Source organism: Columba livia, chromosome Z (genome assembly GCF_036013475.1).
Source record: "Columba livia isolate bColLiv1 breed racing homer chromosome Z, bColLiv1.pat.W.v2, whole genome shotgun sequence".
NCBI classification, from domain to species: domain Eukaryota; kingdom Metazoa; phylum Chordata; class Aves; order Columbiformes; family Columbidae; genus Columba; species Columba livia.
The window spans coordinates 56,880,886-56,908,368 of NC_088642.1; the positions used below are offsets into that span (position 1 = coordinate 56,880,886).

The 27,483-nt window shown below is 39.7% G+C and overlaps 1 protein-coding gene across 4 annotated transcripts in view; it reads right to left on the bottom strand.

The window, feature by feature from the left end:
- The window catches only part of APBA1 (amyloid beta precursor protein binding family A member 1), a 103,755-nt gene that overhangs the window by 15,063 nt on the left and 61,209 nt on the right, over positions 1-27,483 (bottom strand). For 3 of the 4 annotated variants that reach the window (XM_065045954.1, XM_065045955.1, XM_065045956.1), the window contains 5 exons: positions 25,865-27,069; positions 13,884-13,985; positions 10,416-10,455; positions 7,459-7,604; positions 194-226 (listed from right to left, as the gene is read on the bottom strand). In XM_065045954.1, coding sequence (XP_064902026.1) covers positions 194-226; positions 7,459-7,604; positions 10,416-10,455; positions 13,884-13,985; positions 25,865-27,016 — 1,473 coding nt within the window. In that variant the 5' untranslated portion in view covers positions 27,017-27,069. The remainder of the gene's footprint in view (positions 1-193; positions 227-7,458; positions 7,605-10,415; positions 10,456-13,883; positions 13,986-25,864; positions 27,070-27,483) is intronic. The other variant, XM_065045957.1, reaches the window with a different exon arrangement.

Genomic DNA, 27,483 nt, shown 5'->3' on the forward strand with positions numbered 1-27,483 from the left:
GCAACAAAAAATGGCCAATCAGGCAACTGATTTCTGAGAAATGTTAATTTGTATGGTGGCTCATAAATAAATCTTAAAAAAAAAACTTGCTGGATGCAGAAAATAAAAACACAAAATAAAAAGAAAGGTAAAAAACCCTCCCAGAAAACAAAAGAACAGGCATAACATCAAGCTGATGGAGTTTGTACTGCACCTTCTTCCTGCTTTTGGCTAATTTCTGGGCCATCTGCTTAGCATGGAACAAACAGAGACAGGAGAATAGTTAGAGAAGAACTTACAGAGACTCCAAGTCAAGCAGGAATCTGCATGCTAATGTCAGGGCTCACAGACTACTAGCTGTTCTAAATTAGTCCCTGCTTAGATTAATTTCCTCCTTTCTTTTTGGCTTAAAAAAAAAATGTTTAGCACAAGTACTTTAAAAAATGAAAAGAAACCACACCAAAAGAGTCAGGAAGAACACAAAAGGATTTTTATTTTCTTTCATTTAAAACATTAGTTGCATTAAACAAGGATGGTTTGTTGTTGGTTTTGTGTGTGTATGTGCTTTTGTTGTTGTTTGTTTCCAGTTTCTCCTCATTTACAGCAGTGTAAACCATGAGGTTACTTCTTCTAAAGCAACACCAGAGTAAAAGGTGAGAGAAGAATTTTAATCATTATTATTTCCAGCTTTTTTTTTCTAAAGAATTTAGAGTGAAGTTTTTTAATGCTCTCAAACAGTCTTCAAAAAATAACCTCTCTAAAAATATGCTACTTTTCCTTGGAAAATCTAAATGACAGAAGGTAACTGCCCCCTCCATTTTCTCCTCTTTCTATGCAAACGCACTTATACCAACATTAGCATTGCATATCTAGAAAACAGGTTTTCCTGTGGCACCTGTACAAAGTTTTGTGCATACCACCGCATTTTTTCAAGGAGGCAGTGGAGGATGTACTTCAGTTCCACAAACACCTGAAAACAGGTCTCTTTTCACTAAATAGTTTAAATTATTTATATCCAGAGATGTAGGAACCCGTTACAACAAGCTGCTTCCTTAAGTGCCGCCACTGTGGCAACAACACAAATAAGCATCATTCTTACAGTCTTGTAGTTAATAATTCAAACCAAGGTGAACTGGACTTATGGACCTGCTTACTGAAGAAATGGAATACTTACCAGGCTGGCACATACACTTTCACTTCCAACAGTTAAGAGCCCCTTAGCTAATTAAATAAGCAGGTATCCTTGTGGTGGGAAGGAGACTTACTACTACAGGCTTCATAGAGATTCACGGCTAAGTACTATTATGAAAAACAACAGGAGGCCTGAATCACAAGATGCATCAAACATTTTATACTGATGCTCACAACTTATATCTGTCAGGTTTTGCCTAAACAAATCTGAAAGCAGATACCGAAACTTTGGACTGTGCTGCTTATTTACAAATATAAACATTCGCATACCAGCTTTTAGTCGCCTTTTAAAAACTAAGAAATATTTGGTAATGTTGTGATTTATAGAATCATAGAACAGTTTAGGCTGGAAGGGACCTTCAAGGTCATCCAGCCCAACCCCTCTGCAATGAGCAGGGACATCTGCAATTAGATCAGGTTGCTCAGAGCCCCATCTAGCCTGATCTTGAATGTTACCAGGGATGGGGCATCTACCACCTCTCTGGGCAACTTGTGCCAGTGTCTTACCACCCTCTTTGTAAAATATTTCTTCCTCATGATTGCAGACAATTGCAAAAGCAATCAGACCTGGCTCGTGCTGGAGGCTCTTCATTACATTAATATTCATTGGTACTCAGAAACAATATATTAATCTTGAATGATAGCTACCTACCATACACTGGACAAGGGGAAGACACTAATGAGATAGAGCATATAAATTGCTTCCGAAAATCAAGCTTCCCTTCAGACAATGTCCCCCATTCCCTGAACTTTACAGAGTGATGGACCCCACAAAAGAAGAAAAGCATAGGCCAAAAAGAAGAAATGCGGGAAAAAATCCTCAAAGTTTACAATGCAGAATCAAAGATTAATCAAAATACACTGTCATCCAATTTATTGAAAATTATGCTCTTGCAATGGAAGAATCTGGTCTTAGTGGTATTTTGATTTTTTGAAGAATGTCTTTCAAATACTTCATAAAACTAACGTAAAGATATCGAACAATTAATTTTAATAACTGATTTGACACTGCACAAAAATGTCATAAAAGTAGTTATGGTCCCTGGAAAAAAAATAAAAAAACAACGGGATAATTCTGTGCAAAACATTTTATCTGACAAATCCTCTTCATCACATTATTCTGCTAATTTAAATCAAAAGGTTCTTTCTATATTCTTAGGAAAAAACACAAACTACCTAACCTAAACAAAGTATTATTTTTTTTTAAATATACATAGTCCAAGCTTTTCAATCAAGGTAAGTGAAATATAGCTATTTCAAAAATTCTAAATTGTTAAAAAACAGCAACTTCTGCTACAAGGATATCTTAAATATACTCAAACTATTTAACATCTACAAAAAATGAACTGTGACTCAGTGAACACCCAGATGACAATGAGTAATCAAAATATGTAAAATATTATATTATTTCCACATATTTTCTTAAATTACATTCTGTCATCAAATCAGGTGTTATCTAAAATGTTTAAAACTGCCACACAGCTCAAATCTGCTGACGAAAAATAAAAATGAAAGTCGTTAGCTCACATGTGAAACTTAACAGCACAGATCAGATATGAATTGTAACTATTAACATCATCTTTTTTACTGTTACAAATATTATGGATCCCCTCCAAGTAAAATGTGAAAATATATTTCTTTCTACACCATGTGAAGAAATGAGACTACAGTCTGATAATGGTGAAATACCTTTTCTATTACTAAAAGTACCTCCTAGTGGAAATACATAATGACTACATTGGATGAACATTTTCAATGAAGTGTATCTGTTTTAACTTAGCTGGGCTTCACAGAGATGAAAGCCAAAGCACAAAAACATCCAACTCTTGTACATTTAATTGAAAAAAGACTTGTGTAAAGAAGCAGCATGGAGAACTGTTTTCAAAATCTGTTCATATTCTAAATGAATGAGTGTGTGGTCTGAAGGCTTTGCTAAAAGGAAGCATTATAGGGATTATTAAATTCAAAAGGAACACACATATGGAAGGCATGCGTACACAGTGGGCCTTAAACAAAGCTCTTCTCCGCTTTTTAATGCTCTGCAAATTTTTAAAAGCCTGTTCTTAATTTATAACCTTTGTTTTCTTTAACTACAGATAAATGTTTCACGTGCAACACCTAACACACTCTGTAAACAAAGATGAGTAGGGCGCAAGTAGGGCTCATTGTGTGAGCAATATTTTAGACATTTGGGCTAAAGCTTTCAACTAGACTGGAAGGGGGCAGTACCAGGCCAGTCAGTGATGAGCAGCGGGATGGCACACCTAAGCTTGAGGAGCTGTGAGCTAGTGAGATTCTTCAGACTGTGCCACAAGGTGACGGGTACAAAGAACCACACTTGAAGTACTTCTACACTAAAGCACGCAGCATGAGGAACAAGCAAGATGAACCAGAAGTCTTGGCCTGGTCCCACGGAAATGATATAATTGGCATTAGCTAAACCTGCTGGGATGAATCCTGTGACTGGTGCGCCATGATGGATGGTTACAGGCTCTTCAGTAGGAACAGTCAGGGTAGAAGAGGTGGGGGGTGGCACTGTACATAGCAGAGTGGCTGGAATGCACAGAGCTGGCAGCTCATGACGGTGAAGTTGAGAACCTCTGGGTAAGGATTAAGAGGCAGACAAATAAAGTCGATATCATTGTGAGTGTCTACTATAAGCCACCCAGCCTGGATGATGACACTGACGAGTTATTCTTTAAGGAACTAAGCAAAGCCTCTAAGTCACCCGCCCTTGTCCTTATGGGGAACTTCAGCTTGCCAGATGTCAACTGGGAATGTCACACAGCAGACACCAACAGGCTCAGAAGATTCCTAAAGCATCTGGACAATAACTTCTTGGTGCAGGTACTAAGGGAACCAACCAGGACAGGTGCCTTCCTGGACTTGCTGCTCACTAACAGAGAGAATCTTGTGGGTGAAGTGGTGACAGGTGGCTCCCTTGGCCACAGTGACTACAAAGCAGTCAGGTTCAAAATCTTTGCTAATGGGAGGAAAACTGCCAGCTGGCCCTGAACTCTGCGTATGAGGAGAGCACACTTCAGGCTGCTCTACTTAGTAAAATTCCCTGGGAAGAAGCTTTTGAAAGTGTTTGAGTCCACCACTGTTGGTCACTTTTTAAGTGCCACCTACTAAGAGCACAGGATCAGGCAATTACAAAATGCCAAAAATCTAGCAGGCAAGGCAAAATGCCAGCTTGGTTGAACAGGGATCTCTTTGAACTAAGGCAAAAGAAGAAATTATATGGCCAGTGGAAGCAAAGTCACGCAACATGGGAGGACTATAGCGATGCTGCTTGCCACTGTAGGAAGGAAATTCGTGCTGCCAAAGGTCAATTAGAATTGAAGCTGGATGGTACTGTGAAGGACAATAGAAAAGACACCCAGGGATCTGGGTGTTCTGGCCTATGGCAAGTTGAACTTCAGTCAACAGTGCCCTGGCAGCCAAGAGGGCCACCCATGTCCTGGGTGCATCAAGCACAGTATTGCCAGGGGGCAAGGGAGGTGATTGTCCCACTCTGCTCTGCACTGGTGCGGCCTCACCTGGAGCACTGTGTGCAGGTCTGGGTGCCACAGGATAAAAAGGATATAAAGCTACTGGAGCGTGCCCAGAAGAGGCTACAAAGTTGGTGACAGGTTTGGAGGGGAAGCCATAGGAGGAGGAGCTAAAGTCACTCGGTTTGTTTAGCCTGGAGGAGACTGAGAGAAGACCTCATGGCAGCTACAGCTTCCTCACAAGGGGAGAAGGGGCAGGCACTGATCTCTTCTCTCTGGTGACCAACGACAGAACCCAAGGGAATGGCAGGAAGATGTGCCAGAAAAGGTTTAGGTTGGACATTAGGAAAAGGTTCTTCCCCCAGAGGGTGGTGGAGCACTGGAACAGGCTCCCCAGGGAGGTGTCACAGCCCCAAGCCTGACAGTGTTCAAGAAGAGACTGGACAACACCCTCAGACACATGGTGTGAACTGTGGGGTTGCCAAATGCAGGGACAGGAGCTGGACTCGATGATCCTTGTGGGCCCCTTCCAACTCAGGACATACTATGACCCCCTCTACAAAGGCTGTCTTATGCAGTGATGAATTTGGCAGCCGGAACTCCATCTGTTGCAATGGATTTCTCACTAAAAAAGTTTAGCTTTAATGGTAATCAGCAATAAAATCAGCCAAAACTAACCGTAATAAACCAAAAGACCCCGAGGTTCATGGAGGCATATTTACATTGCCTGAGCTTTGCCCAGAAGCAGAAAAGCAGTAACTGTCAAAAAAGTATACAATGGCATTGTGTGCCATGCAGTAAGCCAACAATTTTCAGAAATACACTTACAGTTGCTGAAAATTACATGCACAAGCTAGGGTTCTACCAGGTCAACAATGCAATTACTTGGGCTTCTGCCCTGCAACAAATTTACTACAACCAGAAATATGCAGGCCTGCTGATTTATATGGATGTATAAATAATGGGGTTTATGAGTGAAATGAACTAAAGAGATTTATTCTTTTTTGAGGTACAGCAGTGCTGAGGCATAATAGAATCCTCAGAAAGAACTTTATTTCATTAATGAATTTCTAAGAAACACATTTAGTAACAGAGAAAGATCCACGCTCTTATACCTCATAGACCTGCTTTGAATCAGTTCTGTTCCCATTTTCTCTAAAACATCACTTCAGTCTTTGTCTATGCAAGCTTTACCTCATTGGCACAAACTTCCTGCCCAACCCCAGGCTCAAATTCACCTCCTGAAACCAGTTTCCTATGACAGCTGATGCTAATCTTTCAGTCTCCAGTGATGTGTCCCTCCTAGATCCAGCCTCACTGAAGCTCTTATTTCTCTCCCTTCTCTGTTTTACCTTTAGTTTCCTGTGCATTCAAATCAGAAAACTTTTCTGCCATGCAGCCAAGTGTCAGGAAAGAACACACGGGGACTACTAAGGAGACAGGCACAGCCTTACTTGCACGCAGAGCAGGAAAGAAGCATACTCTGTAATGGAAAGTCTGCACTGTAGCTTTGGAAAGAACCCACCAAAACCTGATGGGGTTGAGAGAGCTGTGTGAAAAATCCTTTTCAAAAACGTCACTGAATACAGAATCTCCAGTGAACACAGATAAATCATTCTTTTTCAACAGGCTCAGTAGTTGCTTAAGTTTGTGGAAACTTATACAGAGATGGCAGAAGAAGACTTATCTGTAACAAGAAGGCTACATTCCTACCTCCTCTAAAATGCTAGAGTGTTAGTGATTTTCAGAGACAAGGTTACAAGAACTTATGTATTTGAACAGCAGCAAAATCACAATTTCTGGAAGTCTCTCAATGTTTCTAGTTGGAGCTTCCCTGTGAAAGTTCTGCACACTGACTGAACTAGACATCTGGCATGGAAAACATAGGAAGGAATAACAGTAGGAAGCATCAGCCAACCTTAACAGATAGTGCTATCGCCTTGCTGATAGCATGTTGTTTCTCTTCCTCTCTCTTTTATACAATTGTACACAGAGTCTGAGTTGGAAGCCAAAAGAAACTATACAAAAGAAGAACACATCAATATTAAACTAAGGAAAACTTTCAGATGAGATGGTGTTGGTTAGCTGAATTAGCAGAAGATGAAGCCGTGTGTCTACCACCTAGTCATGTACGGGTAGTGAGAATATTGCAGCATCCTCTACAACCCTGCAATAGTTCATCCACATACTTCGATTTCAGTTAGCAATGTCATCATTGTAACTTACAATACAGCAGCACACCCATTGCTTGCCACGGCCAGTACAGAAATCAGCATGCATTTCTGTTTTCCAAACAAACATACCAGATTCCAGGAAAAACTACTTTTTTCCCGTACATGTCTGTATCATCACAGGCTTTTCTTTTTTATTCAGTTTCTAGCTGTTATGTCATGGAGAAAACAGCATCCACAGCAGGGTCAAAAATAACTGCAAACATTACCACAGTACCAGTTCCAGCAAGTGCCGAGCCAGAAGCAGCTGCAGTACTGACTAGTTCTACTCCAAACCTGTTTTCTCTCAACACCCACGTAATATATAATTTAGACCACCACTCACTTCAGATTCTGGCTTAGAGTACACAGCACAGGTATTGCTATAGGGAATTAAAATAATCTGGTAACCTTTCCTTATTTTGCTCCAAAAGGTGCATTAAACATGCGATTTATTTTGCTGAAAAAAGGGATGAGGCACTTAACCTTTCTGAAACCACAGATAACCCCACATGAAGAAACTACTCATAGGTAAGAAGTTCATATCTGCAACCTTTTGAGAAGCAGCAGGAATTATTCCTCACCTTGATCCTGCTGACAGCTTCCTGAGCCTGCATCATTCTCACGTTCTTGGAAGGAGTTTTATCAGAAAGGAGTTGCGTTGAGCCAAGGTAATTGGCTGCAAAAATGATTCCATCGATCAAGTCTTCAGGATCACAAGGTCCAGGAACTGTAACACAGAAAAGCAATCACCGAAGAATATAATACTGAACAAGAGCAAAACAGCAGCACTCTGACAACTTGAGTCTGCACCTGATGGCTGCAAATCCTTCTCTGAAACACTGCAGTTTAGTATGATGATACGGCAATGAGTACTTTCAAAGGTACAGAACATCAAGTCAATGCTCTCAACATCTCTCCAGCAAAAGCTGTAATTGTTAATCCAGCCTGTCTCTCACAATAGCTCATTCTTTTCTGAGCAGGGATCACCCTGAAGCAAAAAAAATCTCAGTTTGCCCCTCACCCACCAAAACCAGCCTTGCACTTCTAAGACTGACAGTGACAAACAGAAAGAGGACAGGAGCAATTTAATACCAGCCATCAGCCACTTGCTCACTTGTGTGTTGGCCACAGTTGGTACAACAGGCAGAGGAAACTCCCAGGAATGCTTTACAGGTACAAGTCTCCCTTTACCAAGAAGACTGATTGCCCAATTAAGCAAAGTACTTTTATGCCACGGACCTTTAAAGATCATTCTCAGTCTCAATAAGGATATTGAGGTAAAGAAAGAGCCGGACATAAGTATCACACTGGAACTATATGCAAAGACAGAAGTAGATGGATAAATCTTAGGAGCAAGCTTGTCCCCTTTACAGTTTCTTTAAATATGAGAATTTATGACTACCAGTTTTAAGATGCTCATCTCCAGTGCACAGAATTTACTCAGATACTGTGTATCTGGAAAACTCTCAAAATGAACTTTCAGTTCACTTTCAAGTACACGACCCAAAGAAACTAATTTTTTTCTTTATGGAAATTTATGTTTCTGGAAGTATTATATTACATATTTGCACACTCTTCCAGTCCTGAAACCATAAAGCATTTTAAGTGTTGCTGTTTGTTACTCTACACGTCAAAGCCTTTTCACCACTTCACTGTAAAGGGTATAAAGTCCTTTATAGTACAATTTCTGATCAAAACACAAAGAACATAAGTATAGGCTGACAAAGGTGTAGATAAGACTCCCAGAAGGAAGCATATTGAAGGAATGTTGTTTTTACAACTGATCTGGCACCTGACTCCAGCAGGTGGGAAGAACTGAGAGACATCAGACTATGAATCCTTAATGTAAAACAAAGTCTCCTCGAACTAATCCCAAAATGCAAACTGATTACTGTATTTAAAAAGTTAAGCTATGGGAAAGCATAACCAAAGAGCCAGGAATCCATATTTTAAATAAATCAATAAGGGGAGAAGGTTGTTAGAATTAGATGAATGAAATATGTAAACTAAGGCAGGTGTTGGGTAGTCTGTAAATCCTGAAGTACCCAACCAATGGGGAACAGGGGAGGGAATTTTCACCTGGGATTTGAGGGGAATATAAGCAGGGGCTTTTTGCCCTATTCTGTGTGCCCATCTTTAGGTAGAACACCCAATCTTGCAAAATCATTATTAAAATACACTTTGCTGAGAGGTCCTGCCCGGACATATTATATTTGCAAGATAATTGTTTCCTACAATTAAAACCAAGAAAGATATGTGCTCTATTTGCATGAGAGGTGAACACAGAGATTGCACTGCTTTCTACAAGACCCCCTTGATTTCTTACCTCTGACAATGAAATTATTATCTGAACAAAAGTATAGCACAGGTACTAACAAGTTTTTCTTGGACTGCTAGTGCATAAAAATGCAAAATTTGGGGGTTTTTAGTAGATTTTGCACTGGAGCAAAATCTAAGAAAATTTTAGTTTACTTTCATTTGTTTGTTTGTTTAAAGGAGGGAAGGATTATTTAAGATAGCCCTTGACGGACAGGGCTACCACTAGGAGATGAATTTCAGTTCAGAGAGATGCTTCATTGCTGCAAAATTCCAAAACTCAAGCTAGTTTCAAAAAATGTATGGAATTTACATTAGTTGATATTCTGGCCACAGACGCCAAAATATGCAACTCATACACTGAGGACTAAACCAATGATCAACTTGCAGTCAAAAGAGAACGATCACGTTATCGTTTAAACACAGCACACTGTAAAGCAATCCAAGGAGTTCCAAGATGGCTCCAATGACGTATCATAGCAACTGCATTTCATCAAGCACATGGACAACTGCTGCCAGTGGGGGAAAAAACAAATGAAACTTCAAATGTTCTGCTTTTGTCATGCTCTCATAAAAAAATAACTGGGTTTTACAGCATGCAGGCTTCCTGTATACACAGGATGCAGGCTCATACAAAAGGCAACAGCAGTTCATGTAGCTGGTAACTTGCTTTTTCACATTGTTCTGAATGACTTCAGCACTAGCACAAGAGCAAGCTTAACTTTCAGACAGGAAGCACTATTTAGTTAGAGGACAGTGCAGATTTCCTCTGGCAGGCCTGCCAACTAATCAAATTAATTCAATTCCTCTAATTAATGCAACCGAGGCTGGCTTGAGCCTGACAATTGAAATCGGTGCTGGAGAGAGAGCATTACACTCTTCTTGCCTAACCTGTTTTCCTTGTCCACACACATTCACATGTGTTGTGTAAATACCATAAAAAATTATTAGTGTTTTAAGTGATACTGACAATAAAACAGCATAAATGACACAGAAACTATGAATGAAACACTAAAAAAGCAGAAGTTCCATGTATCTGAATTTTGGAAAGAGCACAGTAGGATTTAGCTCAGGTTTCAGATTGGACACAATTTAATCTAAATCAGTATACCCAACCCTGCCAGCTTTTCTATTCAACAAATAGAAATAAAATTTTATACATTATAAATATTGGAGTTTTTAAGATATGAAAAAATATTTAGAAATTGTAGAACTATCTTACCTTCAACATAAGTTGGAAATGAAGCCAAGCTTTTTCTGGGCTGTAATTAATACAGAAAGAATTTCAAACAGAACAGAGCGTGCACAAATATGCATTGAAAATTTCTCCATGCCAAAAAGATTAAAAAAATAAATCACTCATAATTATTAGCAGAGGAAAATAACCATTTATTAAGAGTTATTATTGTATTTCATATTTTCAAAGTCTAAGCACCTATTAGAGTGAAATTCAATGTATTCTGTTTGTGCCTTTAACAGATAACATGCTAAACCCAGTTTTCAGTTACTTGTTGGTATTGAACAGTATATTAACCCTCTACCAATAGGTGCTCTGCTTTTGCTAATCAAGAAGTATGCAGGAAAATACATATCTCAAAGACACTAGCTCTTCCAACTACAAATAAATACATGCAGGAATAGATGAAATTATGCTATACTGTTATTATTCATGAATTCAACCATCAACCCAATCAGTTATTCACTAACAAAATTCTGTTATTCATTAGGATTGTTCTTAGATGCATCCCTCACATTAATACAACCTACAAAAAGCTTTCTAAATTTTAACAGGTTTGGTAGCAACCTGTGTTCTATGGGGTAATTACATTCACTAACACCTCACCACCATGTTTACACTGTATCAAGCACAAAACCACACCTGGTAACTTCAATTTCATAACAGGTGAAGAAGTAAGAAAAAATCCTGCCTTGCACATGTAAATACACAGTGTAAAGTAAGACCTTATCTCCAACTGCAATGTTACGTGAGTGACTGTAGCTAACACTTCAAACACCTGGAAACTACAGCTTTCAGTGGGTGAGACTCACTATTTTGTTATAATCAATAACTTAAAACACATTGGAAAACTCAAAGAAAATTATGTGTGGCAATATATAGATGGTAACAGGTAAATTGGAAAAACTGCTGCTGTCATATGTGTTGCAGATAAGAATTTTGGACAGTCCAAGGATTACAAAACTCTAATGAATCTACAACTGATTATAGTAGCAGTAACTCCTCCAATGACTGCTTAATATAGTTTTATAAAAGAAAATCACAATATGTTCATAATAATGCATAATATCTTAGACAACTTCCAGTACATTTCCAGACAATATCCATTGAAATATACGCCAGATTATTCTCCTTTATGATGGGCAACTTACTAGGTTCTGCATATTAGTGGAAAAAACAGGTAAACCAGAAGGTCACAGTTACATGACAGGTTGAGTCACTAACCTGAGGGAGTGTTTTCTATTGTAACAAATAGAAAATGGATGCATCAATTAACATTTTTCAACCAATTATGCTTGTCTTGCTATAAAACAAAATGACTAGTGAAATAAAAACAAAAGGTGTGTGACACACCGACAGCAGAGCCCGTGCAGCCTTTAAGTACTTGCTGTTCATTCTCAAAATGACTATGCTGTACTGCAAAACCAAGAAAGCTCTCCATCAGAGATTGTACTAGCATAAATAAAGATGTCAATAAACAACTATCTCCTGCTGCCAAAGCATTTAAGCTGCTGTGAGGACACTGACATGCCTCCTCAGATCTGTGGCTCTTTCATCTCTTCAGATTAATGTTTTTACTGGACCACCTATCCATGCAGACTTCAACAACTGTTTTTTAATTGCTGCTGGAGTAGCGCTGAGAGTGAAATTCAACCACTGGACTGTGACAGGCCCAGAGGACAAATCCCCTGCACACCAGAGGCAGGTCATGTGTATAAATGTCCTTGCCAAAGTACTTTTATTTTTCAAATAGAGTGAACAAAGTCTGTAATTACACATTTGGCAACTATTCAGCAACCTGACTAGCTGATGCAGCTTCTTTTCAGGGTAGAGTGAAGTAAACTGTCACCATACATGCTTTTATTGCAAAATCTCACACGCAAAATCAAGTGTTTTGTTCATTTCCCAGGCTGAAAGACATTCTACTAAGTCCACAGGAATAGTAAAGTAACAGGTAAAGTCACCAGTGGGAGGAAAACTACACCTTTTGAGTTTACATACCCATGAATTATGAAACATCAAGGTCATTAATGTTTCATTACTCTTGTTCATCTTGTTGCCACCTAGTATAATAAAATCATTTTTTTAAAGAAAAGTTTTACTAAGACCTAAAAGTCATTCCCCAAAATTATGAGGCTGCTTTATCACTGTTGTTCTTGCAGTAGAAGTACTAAAGTAGGTATTATTGCTCATCAGAGGGTAACAAACAGCCTGACACATCTTACTGTGAAACCTGGTTTACCACCTCTGACGCTACATGTGAGCACATCCTAAAAAATGAAATTATTAGCATCTTCTGTGTTTTCTTCCTTTGGGTAAGTTTATCGACACTAAAAGCTAGGATATATATAAAGTGACAAAATCTCTACTGAAGAAAGCTGAAGGCTTTAACAAGACAACAATACAGCTGATGAAAATTTAACAGCACAATCTATTGTTGAAGGCTTTAGGACATGAGAAATTGAGTTTCTTAAGTCTTGAAAACTTTCTCTGTTTTCTGAATGCAAATACAGACAGGCACAAATACATACATGTTACAAGCTTTTTTATCTCTTGATAATAATAAAAGAAAAAAAGAAAGAATGGATTACTAATTAGTTTTTCAATTCTAATCAGCATTTCCAGTTATGGTAGATCTGTTTTTTTTCATTGTGGAAGATAACGCATGCATTGCTCTCAGTAACAATATGGTATATTCTTAGACTAAAGGTTCTACATTTTTTTGAAGTTTAAAACCCAAAAACCAAACAAACCAAATATTTGCAGATTTTTCTGTTTATAGAGCCAGACATTCTATACTAATCCAAATACTCTTAATGCCAAATAATTTTCTTTTCACACTGCAACAAGTTCAACTCACACTTCTCATTTTGTGTCGGTGGAACTACTGCAGTGTAAAAAGCTGTCAAATGAGGTGAAAAGAATAAGAAAAAAAAGAAAGAAGAAAATAAAGTAAAACAAAGAGAAAGTAAGTATTTAGCTTTATTTTGAGGAGCCTGGAGTCAGGAATTGAATTCTGACTGTGGATCACTGGCAAGTCAGTTTCTACAATGACAAAATATCAAGCAACATAATTTTACTACCTAATTAATTATATTTAAGCAAGCTTCTTCATGTGTCTGAGAAACACTCTTTTATTTGCAGGAAGACATTCTGCATGGAAAAAAGAGCTTCTTCCTTTTGCCTCTAATACATAGTGGCTGGTAAACCAATAAACTTCCCAGCCTGTAAAATGTAGTGGCAGTTGAATGCAGAGTCAGAAATGCCATGATAAACAGTCCTAAGTATGCTAGAAAATCAGTCAGACAGACAGACTAGCAAAAGGAAAAGGAGCTACAAATCATCTGTTCAATTTTGGGAGAAGAGACCGCACAGGCACCGGGGGGGGAAGGGAAAATAAATGGCATAAGCAGCATGAGCATGACTGTGGCTTTTAAATATATCTCACTCTACCTCTTTATTAGTGGAGGCCTCTGCCGTACTGCAGACATCCTGGTGATGTTGTCTACTTGACGATTCAGCACCCCGAGGTGAAGAGGAATCTGGGGATGGAGACTAGACACAGCAAGAAAATTAAATAATGATCTGAGTGACCAATGTGGAAATTATTCTTTCCTATTTTCCTCTAACTTGGCAGTGGAAATAAGAGATGAGAGGGAAACAAACAAAGAACAACAACAAACAACGCAATGAACAAAAAAAGGCTCAGGACAAACACTTTTAAAATGTTGTAACCCTTGCTTTTTATCATAATGACCACATAGCAGTACCTCAGTGAACTTTGTCTAAACAGCTAAATCCTTCAAAAAACCACCTGTGTTTATTTGTCAGTAATGTATGAAGTGAAGCATTTGGAAACCCAAAAAGCTGTACACAGTGGTAAGCAAAACTCAGCCAAAAAGTGTGTCATAAAGCTGTATTTTTGCAAGACAAATGTAGGATCATCTGACATCGGTATTAGGCCAACTGCTTATACTTACTGTCAGCATCCAACTAAGCTGCAGTTACAGGACTTTGAACTGCATGAGTACCTGCCTATTGCATGCAGGCTAATGACTGTAAGCTTACTGAAGGCTGCAGCCAAGGCAGACTGATGTCGTAAGCTCTGACTTTCTAGGAAAGAAAAGATAAAGTCATTAAGAAGTAAGCTGTGATGGGAGCCAGGTGAACTCATTGTGACTAGAACACACAGATTCAGGTAAAGATTACTTAGTTGTCAAACTGGGGGGAGTGAGGAAAAGACTGTAATTTCCCCATAAGCACACATGGTCTCAGGTATAATTAATTTGACGTGCTAAACTAATGTAATATGAGCAGATACAGGCTGCAATAGTTGTCCATAAATGTTATTCTGTCATCTTAGAGAACTTTCATAAATTGCACAAAGTAATACTAATGTATGCAATGTATGAATATATTTAAGGACTACTCAATTCCAGTGTCACCAAGGGCTATGGTTCCTCATCCTAGATACAGCACAAACTTGGAAAATATTTCACAGTTTGTGCTATGGTCTTAGTACTATACATTCTCTGTAGGCAAGACTTACTCCTTTGTCTCCCTTCACCATAAACAATTCAGTGGAGGAACTGTCTTTCCGATCATGTCATAGTCATTCACAATCATCAAGAATGTCATAGCAGAAAAACAAAGGGTATAGCATAGAAAAGCAGTACCACAGAATATCTTGACCTATATGATCCATTAGTAAGTACCTTGGTGAAGGGAAAGAATGCTTTGGGAAAGGATATTCTCATCACAGGCAACTCCTAGTGAATGCTGGTGACACAAGAAAGTCATAGTGAGGTATGTACCAGAGCAAGAGGGCCTGGTGTGGGGGTATGACACAAAAACACAGTGTAGAATTAAAGAAAGTGACCAAAATGAAACAGAGCACAAATCTTCAACACAGCAGGCACTTTTGAAGACAGATCTTAAGGACTTATCTGAAAAACAGGTTGGTGCCCATGATAAAATGTGAATCCTCCAAGAAGGTTTAGCATTTAGCTATGCAAACTGGCTGTTTAGCCCAGCAGCCCTCGCATTCTACAACCTCCTTTGGCCCCAGTTTTGCCAGCTCAACAGTTCATCACTGATGGTAAAACAGTCAAATACTGGTTTCATAAACAATTACATGACATGGCTTTTCTCTAAGCCAATGAGTCATACCAGAGAAGAGCTAAACTTCCAGTGCTCTGAGCTGGCAGCAGCTCCTGTCCAGTGGTGCTCTCCTGCTATGCCTCCACTTCAGCTGAAACACTGAGTTCAATGAAACTGTGTGCAAAAAAATCTCGAGTTTTGCAAGTCTAGCTTCGCAGATATGGAACAAGCATAAATACAATTCCCTTATATTTCTCTTCACCCTCATGCCTTTGAAAGGTTTATCTTGGCAAATTACTAAATATCAGAATTACAGTTAACAAAGAAAGGCTTCCAAAGAGTACAGAAGCACTTCCTTTTACAGATATCTCCTGGGTAAAAGAACAGTCCTTGCATACCCCTATATTCTGAATAACAACTGTAAGGCAAAAAGGAGATGCAGCTGTGAAATGGTCCAAGGAATGCTGGCCTGTGCTGGTGCCTTCAGACTGAAGTATTGGTCACTGCACCACGCGGGGCTGGTGCGAGAGATACAGGCTCCCCTGACCTGCTGTGTAACTACCAGAGTTACGGTGACACAGTGGCTCAACTGCACAAACAGCAGCTCCTATTCACCTGAGGAAGCATCCTCACAGTGGTCACATTCCCAGTAGTTACAGTCTTTCTGTATTAGGATTAAATATAAAAGGTGCACAATACCATAAACCTAATAATTGCATCAGGATATTGTAGGATTGAGCTTTAAATAGTAAACAAATAAAGGAAGCAAAACACACCATACTTTAGCATAAAAAAAAATCCCTGAAAGCTCTCATATTTGCACACTAAAGTGATAATAAATTATTTCATTTAAACCAGTTGGTTGCTGACATTAAGAAATTTTGCACCATTTAAAATGTATTAACAGTTGCTCCAGTAGCACTACAAATACCTTTACTCAGCTATTTTCATTTAAAAGTATCAGAATTTAGCAACTATTCAAAATGATCACACAGCTTTCCATGTGCTGTTTGAACGTCTGCTCAAATTTTTCTGTGAAAAAAACACAAATTCAAACCTACCAGACCCAAATATCAAACATTCTATAAAGTTCTCTACATGACAGGAGAGCTGTCCTCAAAAACATTTGTACAAAAAAATTCGGTATTTGAACAATAAACACTCAGTTCTCTTCTGCATCAAAATGTATTTTTAGAGGTACATATACCATGCACAAGGAAAGAACGCAGTCACAGCAATAACAAGAAATATTTTGATACATTGTAGTGGATAGACAAATGAATGCCTGCTCAAAACATTACAACTGAAGTCTAAAATAAATGCTGAGTGACTGCTTCACCGGCTGTTAACATAAAAACTTTTAGAAGTCTAACAAAAATGCTGTCAGAACAAAGACAGTAAGTTCATATGAAGTGTGCTGCAATTATGGAAAGAAGTCCATCAATGGAATTACAAAATGTTTTCTTAAGCACAGCAATAAAAAACAACAGTACGAGTTACCCCATTTCTCCCCTTCAAAAAATCTACTTACATTTTTCTTACGATACTCAATCTGGTACATCCAAAAATTCTCCATCTCAATTTTGGTGTTGTTTGACTCTAACTAACATGCAACCCACTCCACCTGAGAAACCTTCTTTGCTATTGTGCAGAGGGATTTAGTAACAGAAACTGTAACATGAGAGGATGGTGCTGCATCTGCATCATGTTGCATGCAACCTATCCAGGTCAACCCAGCTGGCTACTGAATAGCTCATGAAGACAAACATAACTGACATTGAAACATCTTCTTATACAACAACTTGCTCTTGTTTTATAAAAGCAGAGTTGTTTTACCTGCATTTAGCAGCTGCTTATCTGACAAGAGTGTAACCTAGTGGGTCGCACCACCACATAGAAGGCCAGGATAGGGGATGAAATGATTAAATACTTCAGCAATGCAAGATTTACTTAAACAAAAGTCCATTACTCATATGACACTAATGTCCACCTACTGGCTTCCTGGCAGAGGAATGGCAGAGTCTTCCTGTACATTAGGTCAGGCAACAACTGGATAAAGCAAGGCTTTTAAATTTATTTTATTTCAGTGATAAAAAGTCTTCTGAGAGGTACCAACCACACTGGGCAAAGGTCAAAGCACTATGAAATATTCAGGTCCAACATGGAAGTATAGTCAGATGCATGATTTTACAAACACCACCCAGTACAGAACTGTGGAAGTAAATCTCTTGGGTTTTAGCACAACCATGTTGTGGCAGAATTTCTACCGTGGCTTGAACAGTTGGAATTCTATCCACTGAAAAGTAGACTGAGATCATCAACATATATTCACAACTTTTAGACAGCATAAAGTACCCATGAAGAATGGAGCTGAAAGCTAAATGTCCTCACAATATAAATCATCATCATCAGCAGCTGTCTTTGTTTAAATTTACTTTAACTGTAGTGCTAAAAATGGAGAGTTTGAAAAAATAAAACCAACTCAGAACTGTTGTACACATACATGCATACCATAGCACAAGCAATGCAATTTAATTTTTGTAACTGTGACAAAGGATGAAATTTAAGTTTGTGGTTGTCGTGTAACTGTAGTTGTGGTGTAACTGCCTCCGCGCATGCCCAGTGCACTTACCCATCCTTTTGCTGGGTGGTCCAGGACCTACCCCTGACAGTTTGTGCACAGCTGACACAAGCTGACTTGAGACTAGGTGACTGACTAAATTGCTCCCTACAGAACAAAGCATTTAACTAACTGTTCTAGGACCTCTCCATACAGGAATATTCCCCCAGCAGGATTCTCCTGCGCACATGAGAAGGGAGAGGCACCTTTCCTAATTTCAGGGTGCTAACTACAGTCCTGGCTATCGACTCTGGCTGACCCAACAGCACTCCTGAAGAGTTTCTGCTACAAAAATGACCAAACACTACATGGATAAGATATTTGCTGCTAGTCAACAGAAGCTATTCCCACAGATGTATGACAGTCCTAATGTGCACAGTTACCATAGGAAGTGTGTTGTGCGTAGGTAAACTATAGCAATGGACCAGAGGTGCTAGAGTGGTCATGTAGGATCAAAGACCAGCTGCATGTAAGACCTGAGAACAAATGCAGTTTGGGGAATCTCTCCTGATTCGGCTGACAATGCCCTGCAAAGATAGAGCCTCCTGCCACATACCACCATCTGGACAATGGCTGACAATCCTACTTGAGAGATCTGACTGTCCACACGTTACACTGTGCAAGAGCTCTGAATAAAGCAGTTTTTTAGAAACAAACACACTGTCCAAGAGTGTCTGCAGAACACCGCTGAGTTGTAATTCTTCAGTAAAAATAATTTGTTACAAAACCAGAGGTTTTGACATAAGCAGTAACTGTGTACCTCTGTCAAAGTCTTTGAAGAAAGACACCCATCTGTTACTGTTACATTACTAAGTCTTAAAAGCAAAATAAAATATATCTACGAATAGACAGAGGTTCAGATCTGACAGAGAAAAGTCTGAGTGAGGAAACAATATAAGTAACTGAGGCTGCTAGGGCAAGATGGCCCTTTATTTTGCTCATTTCAAAGAGTCTCTTGGCCACACAAGTCAGTAGCAGTAACCATGCAGTACCACAGCTACACTTTGTGAACTGCTAACTTCCCTTTGAATAAAACCTTAGGCTGTACAGACTCTGACTGCCCATCAGATCACACACACAGAGCTATATGGGTAGGGTCTGTCCAGCAGCACTCAGGCTGGATGGACAGCTGCCAGCACAGCAAGGCTCCTGTGAGCTGGGTCAGTGCTGGCTGATGCTCTCTCTCAACTATGGAATTCCTTAGCTGAACTTTAACTTCTAGTTCAAATGGAGCTTCATGTGTCAGCCTGACAAAATTAGTGTAGCGCTCTCCTGTGTTTTCAAAAGACTTCGAAAGTGTGACAAGTGCTGTTCCAGTTTTAAACAGCACGGAAAAAACACTTGAAATTACTTTCATCTTTCAATAATTAAAAAACATAACAGAACTATAAAATTCAAGGGGTTATGTGTGCTCACTATAATTTAAAAGCCTGTAACTCATCTGCAGAGTGTTTAATTTCAAGCAAACTAATTGATAAATTTAAGCTTTCTTCAGTGTGATTGATGAATCAGCATAAAGCTGATTCAGATAAGATAAGATAAGCTGGTAAGATGCATTTTGCTTCGTTTTGGTCTTTTTTTTAGATCATTTTTGGCTTGCAGTTTTTGGAGTGGTTTTTTTGCTGTATAGTGTTAAGACTGTGGTCTTGCATAGATGACAGAAAGATGACCTGTATTCTGTGCGCTCAATCAACAAATTTAAAAGGTCTGCTCAGAAGAAGAAAACAGTACTCCATCAATATAAACTCATCTTCATTTACTTTCTTTTCTTTCCCTCCCGCCCCACTTTGTTCATCTATTACTGAAACCTGCTTAATTATTTAAAACAGACTTCTCTATTGCCTTGTTAATAATACATTACTCCTGCTGTGGAAAAAGTGAAGCAAATTCATCTCTGTGAAAGCATTTTGCTTCTGGAGTTACCAGAACTGAGAAAATCCTACAGCTGAAGGTTGAAATAAAATATACATAACCAAAAAGAACAATACATCTCAGCTCTGTTTTGCCTAAAGGGCTTGTCTTCAGTTCTGAATTTCTACTTCACAAATCCAAACCACCCATGTAAGTGGTTTTATTTTATAACAGGACTTAATCTAACATTGTACCACATCAAGTATTTGCAGAGGAACAGAGGCTGTGAACACTAATGAAAGGGCTTTGCAAAACCAAAGCCTTTGCACACAGCAACAAACTGTGCCCGGCATGTCAGCAAAACCTGGCTTTCAGATCTGCTACCCCATGGATAACTGAATGGACCTCAGCAAAAGGTCACAGTATTTAGTTCTGAAACGGAGAACTTCTCCCTCCAAACCACCATTTTCTCCTGATTATGGCAGAAGTGAAGCAGACAGCCTGCTTGTCTTCTCTAGATATGAGAAGATACAAATGTTCTTTAAATGCCAGGAAAAACAAACAAACAAACAAACAAAAAAATCTCGAACTGTGCCTTTCAGTGTTTTTCTAAGCAAATCTGTGTACTTCCAAAACTAAGCAAGCCACTCTTCTCATAGCTCTATGACATTTTAAAGATGCTTTTTAAGACCTTCCATACAGTTTGTACACCAGAATATTTAACTGTATTCTGAGATATCTACTACTCAAAACTATTTTCTTTTCCACTTGAACACGTGTTAATCCTTAAATCCAGATCCATGCACTCCAGATGTCTTTTATTTAGGCCTTTAAACACCACTAGTTCTGTATGTGGCTAGGCACATTCACAGCAGGTTTCTGGCAGAGAAACTGACAAAGAATGAGAGGCAAGAGCTACCTAAATAGGATATGGGCCTCCCCTTCCAGTGAAATAACTGTGTGCATCTGGAAGAACACCTTTTCCTAAAGGGTATCCCCCTCCATCATTCTTAGACATGTGCACACTATAAGCTCCATGCTGGTCTCCAACAAGTAACATCATTCAGTACAATGTGAACAGATTATCTCCCATTTCACACTCAGAAAATGCAACCTAACTGCAGTTCCACAGTGTTTTCCATCATGGGTCAGTTTCCTGATGTCACATTCCTTGCAATTGTGCAGCTCTAACTGCTATTGTATTTGAAAAAGTGATAGTCTGCTTTGGTTAAAAACGTTTCTGATAAATAGATTTTGGAAATATATGTCAATTGCTCAAATCTCATGTGTGGAAAACTACAAAAAAACCCCAAACCAATCCAACTTACCATATTTATTCAAAGGACACTGAGATAACTTTTGGGCTTTTATCAAATACACAGGTACAACACCTTCCCCACAAACCAGATGTCCAGATCATCTCTTATTCAAGTGAAAGCACGAATCAGTAAACCAGGGTACACAAGGCAAACAACAACAAATACTCTCCATTGTTAAATATTAAGCAGATACTTTAGTACACTATTTATTTATTCAAAGAAATCTGCTGCCTGCCTCTACATCACATGACGGCAAGAGTTTATTACAGTCAAATTGTCCGTGGGCTATGAGCCTTTTTCCTTTTTTTGCATGCGTACCAAACTTTCATTTTAAGAAGAAATTCCTAGGAATGACTCAAATTCCTGATAAATTAAACTGAGAACAAACCTGGAAAAAAGGGCATCTTAAAAATGAATGTATACAGTTGACCTGTTAGCTTTCTTATCACTACAGTTGTTGCATGTCTTTCCTAATAGCCACAACAATTACCCAGCTGCAGGCTAGCTGAACACTTCAGGATTGTTAGCTTCTCGAAATAGTCTCTGGATACTACCAATGGGGATCCTACCAAACATTCTGCTGTTAATGTATCATTCAAATGCTCAGCACTGGGGAATGGCAGGTGCTTTCTTGTGAAAAAAAAAGACAAAAAAGGTTGTCATATTTAATGAGTCTCAACTGCAAATCGTTCTTCTGACTCCCTGGTTCTACTGCTCTATCATGGAATGCTCCTAGCCAAATAAAAAGTGCTTGCTCCTGGTCTAAAGAGGTCTTACCAGTTTCAAAATCATATGATAAACAACATAAAATTATTACAAGTATTTTCAAGAAAGTTTTATCTCTAAAAGCAAAATAGTTTTTTTAAAAAATAATATAGGGACAATTTCCAAAGATGACCCACAAAATAATGGAAGGTAACAAAAGCACACAATTTGTATCACTTGTCTGCAGTTCCTTAATATTTCTGGGGGAAGAAAGTAGTGCCCTCCTGAAGGTAAAATCACAGAATCACAGAATCATTCTGGTTGGAAGAGACCCTCAAGCTCATCGAGTCCAACCGTTAACCCAACCCTGGCACTAACCCCTGTCCCTGAGAACCTCATCTCTGTGTCTGTTCAACCGCTCCAGGGATGGTGTCTTCACCACTGCCCTGGGCAGCTTGTTCGAATGCCTGACAGCCCTTTCCAGGAAGAAATTGTCCCCAATATCTAATCTGAACCTGCTCCGGTGCAACTTCAGACTGTTTCCTCTCATCCTGATGCTTGTCCCTTTGGAGCAGAGCCAGAACTTCCTGGCTCCAACCCCCTTTCAGGCAGCTGCAGAGAGCAAGAAGGTCACCCCTCAGCCTCCTCCAGGCTGAAACCCCAGGTCCCTCAGCTGCTCCCCTTCAGAATGGTGCTCCAAATGCATGTCCCCGAGACACATCCAGCAGTATTTCAGTCTCTTCCCAAGTGGTCCAAAGCTGCTTGCTGCTCTAGCTCAGGAGAAGAGCAGTTAAGAGCCAAGCTCCCGAACATAACATAAATATTGGATTCCAAGGGTGATTTTGGCCCTTCCTCACTGCCTGCACTCAGCACAAACCTGTTGTGTTAGGGGTCAAAGCCAGGCTGGGGAGAGAGGCCCAGGAAAAACAGACCAACTTCAGCCATTTCCCTGTGGCTGAGGTAAGGAAATCTCCTCACGTTAACTGCAATCAGGTAAGAGAGGGAAGAAAGAGGAGCTGAGGCAAAGACCAGTTGCAGTTCCTCAGTCCTGGCCTAAGCAGTACAAAACCTGCTGTAGCTTGTGCTACCTGGCACGAGTCTGAGTGACAGCAACCTGCAGCCACTGGCCACAACAGCTGGAGCAAAAGAAGGATTTAACCGTGGCCAAGGCACCTCTCAGGCTTCAGAGACTTCCTTCACTAGAATAATCAAGAGCTGGAGCTTTGTGCTTAGTTCCTGTGTTCTCCAAAGCTGCTCAAGTGGTGCAAAAGGAGCTGAACCGGTAAGATTCTTGGTGTGAAAGTCAAGTTTGAAACTGTTGAATTGAAAAAACAGGGAAACAGCACAGACCATCAGTTTGAAGTACAGTGGGAATAATTACTCTCTTTATGCAATTCCTTGTTATTTCAAGGCCAATGTTACAAATCAGACTGAGTAACATCTCTGGCATATACTTGTTACACTGAAAAGCTCCTGTCTGAGATTCTGCTTCTTTCTCATGGGAGACAGATAAGACATTTAGATGAATATGCTTCAAGTATATTTTTATTATAATGGATCACTCATGGTCACATAGTTAACACAAACTAATTTTGACCAATTCACTGCTAAGCAATTCTAGGAGTATTTGTTGAAGAAACAGACTCTTCAGACTGTTCATGAGGTGGTGTCTGAATTAGAGTCCAGTAAAGTGCATAACTTACCTCATCTTCAGTGAAAAACAAAATTCCTACCCAGTCCCAAGTCCATTCTTCTAGAACATGTATTCCCCTCAATCTGCTACTGATCTTCCTAACTATTTGCTTAATTTAATTCCTGTTTCCAAGAACACATACTGCACATCTACAGCCATCATTTATCTTTGCACTGAGCTATACTGTCACTATACATCACTGTTCTGATTACAGCCAGCACTGAAAATCTCAGTCAGGTTCTTATCTGACTAGCAATGAAAAGTATCAAATGAGAAATTAACTTTTTATGCAAAACAGAAACTCCTGTGTACTTCCATACTAATACAGATACAGACCAACACAAATACCTGGGCTTCTATATGAACACACCTGGCTAAGTCCTACCATCATACCTTAGAAAAGTCAAATTCTGAAAGGTCCAGCAAGATTTTGGAGAGCAGTTGGAGCACCTTCAGGAAGGACTCAGGGATCTCAGGATCCCAAACCTAATGTCACCAGGACCATCATGGTACTGAGTGTTACGATCCGACAGTCAGGAAGAACAGTAAGTTCTCTGATCCTCCCAAAGACAGCACTTACAGACACAGACAATATGGTGAACAAAATGCACAGCAAATGGATAATGTAATCTGTTTCAAAAAGGAGAGAGAAATAATTACAGCTTCTGGAAATGTTTAAAGAAGTTAAAAGTAATTGTTCTCCCAATCCAGGAAGACTGCTTTAGCCCTCTACATGACTGTTAATCCACTCTGTAACATAATTTTAAAAATATTTTTTGAAGTAATATTTAAAATAAATGTTTTTGTTTTGTTTGGGGCTTTCAAAAATTTCACTGAAACCTTGAAGAAACAAAAAAGCAACCAAAACATACTCACTACTGTGTGTTTCCAATGGTTTTCAAGGAAAAATAAAATTTGTAAGCTACATGTCTCAGTCAACTTGTAGGTTTTTTCAGCAACTCAAACACCACGCTCCAAAAATGCCTTACCATTTGTAAAATACCAGCCTTCAGTGTTTTGATGGCAGATAAAAAAAATCAGAAGCCTGTTACATGTCTACCCTGTATGTGATGTGTTTTCACTATCTGAATTACCTTGCAGAGGCTGAGGTGTTTTGGATAGTCCTGATGCATTCCTAGAAGGTTACAATAACTCAGTTTAAAACACCAAACAACACACAAAGAGTTCTAGCTTTTGGTGTTCTTTCAAAAAAAGCAAAGGTCACAGAAAACACTGCACAGCAATAAAAAGGATGGAGCAGATGTTTCCAGTGCAGTTATCCTTGAAGTAATAGCATTCCATATGATAGACCATTTTTCGTCAGTAAATTTAGCCTAGCAGTTATTTTCATATCAGGCATAAATTTAATGCCGTTAACAGTTCTTTATGAGTTTATTTTATTAGAAATGCATAAAATCCATAAAACTTCAAGGAAAGATTATCGTACAGGCAGCTGGAACCACAAACTGTGAACTGATTCTGATCCAAGCAAAGCCTCATGTCAAAAGTACAGAATTTCAGAAATGCTGATGCTGTACATCTGAACAACAGCCTTTAATACTTGGGTTGCTGTAAAGTGAATACACTTTACAGTGGTAATCTAATATACGGAGGTTCATAACACATTTCTAGAGCCTGCAACTGGACAAAAAACCTGCAACTTTTCTGCAATATTAATCTGATCTATAATATCACCTTAAAGAATATTAACAGATTTCTGATGAAACTGTTAGGAGGGTTATGTGACAGAAAATGAAACTTAGAAACCTAGAATTAAGAGAAACACACAAGGATAGATAACAGAAGATGGAGCGTTCAGTAGCTATTCTAAAACATCTCATGGCTGTAAAAAACTTAACAGTATTTGTTTCCGGAAAAAAAAAAACTAAGAGGTTCATGTGACAAATTCTGGGGTCAGTAGTGCTTCAAAAAGAAAAAATTGGCCCACTGATAATGCACTTACTTACCTCTTACATGCCCTCTAAAGTACGAATATAAAATAGACCGAGCACTATATACTTTAATGAATGATGAGTCACAGGACAAGAACAAAATGCACCATCATTCACTGCCATGTATGTCACAATTAAAGGAGCAAACGAACAAGACACACATAACCTGAGAGATGAAAGCTTTGTATACTTACGTCTCCATCTAGTGGCCTCTGGTCGTCAGAGTCCCTGGTCGGGCTGATGTCCTGCCTCATCACCCAGATGGGCTCTTTAGGTTCATCAGGGGTGTAAGGAGAACGGATGGTCCTTGTCTTCACTTCCTCAATAGCCTCTTTAATATCCTTGATGGCCAGTGAAATCGCATCTCTCTTTTCCTTGCTGTACCTCTGTACAGATTCTCCTGAACTGGACGTAACTCGAGAACCAGCTGGGAGCTGGCCGTTACTTTCATGCCCACCACCGGCAAGAGCATGACCATGCTCTAAACTCTGCTCCGCCTCTGGCATGTCTTCAGCTGCCTTGTCTAAGCTCTGGGAGCTCATGCTCTGCTTCACCTCTGCTACAATCTGGTCAATGTCCTCCTCTTGTTCATAACTATCCATTCTAGGGTAAGGCGCAAACTCTGCCTCCTTCTCAGGGCTGTCAGACTCTCCATCAGACCGTTCATCATAATGGTGAAGGCGGGCACCAAGTGCCTCCTTGCGATAATTGTCAGCCTCCTCCCTTTCACGCTCATACTGCTGGATCCCCTCCCTGACATCGAGGTCTGGTGTATCTCCTATCTCCTCATACACATGCTCCTGCAGTCCGTAGTCAGCGTAAGGTTCAGCATACTGTTCATCCTCTCCTCGGTGGAAGAGCCGATGTGTGTAGACATAACCCGAGTAGGCTGCATTCATGGCTTCCTCGTGTTCAATGGAATGGAAATGTAAGTGATTCGGCAATGTTCGATTATGAATGGCCTCGCCGTGCTCAGCCTCTGCATTCTCTGTGTACTCCTCAGACTCAGGCCTGTACTGCACCGCATATGCACTCTCATCCTCATTTTCCTGAACTCTCTCTGTGTCATAACTGTCCTCTACTGTGGCTATCACATCCCCTTCTGCAGTATCCGTGTGGTTGTGGAAACCACTCTCAGTGCTGGCTGACCGAGCTAACATCCCTTCCTCCTCCTGCCCAGACAGGCCCCCTTGGCTGCTGTTTGTATGTCTTGGGTAGCGAGTTGCATACCGCTGTTCCTCTTCCAGCTCTGAGTGCTCCAGGTCAGCCTCCACTGACTCGTTCACTGCTCCATTTGCTGGCTCTTCACTTACCTCCCCCTCAGGCGGTCCAGCCAAATGGTTCATGGCAATTTCTGGTGGGCAGGTCACTTATTCTATTGACATTTTGTCTATCACAGCTGGAAAGAAAACAAACAAACAAACTCTGATGTTACTCTTAAAAAAAAGTGGAGTCAATAAACAGAAGTAACAAAAGGTGTCCCTCTTTCCCCAGCAGACAAGCATTTGACTTCATCAGCTCCGAAGTCAGTCGACAGCCAGCACAACAGTGTGATCTCCCATGAAAACGACCTCCAACAGCAGCAACCAACAACTATCCCTTTGGGGACTGCACTTCTCACTTCTACAGACAAACTCTCTGTAGAAAAATAATTTCCAAGCACCTCCTTGGAGATGCTTCTATGGGCTGCTGTGGCATTTCGAGGATGTTGCATGTTAGAAAAGTTAACCTTTGCCAAAGGCTCAACTGTGGTAGAAATAAGACAGAAATATTCCACCTTTGCTCCACCGCTCTCCCTACAGCTCACTAACTC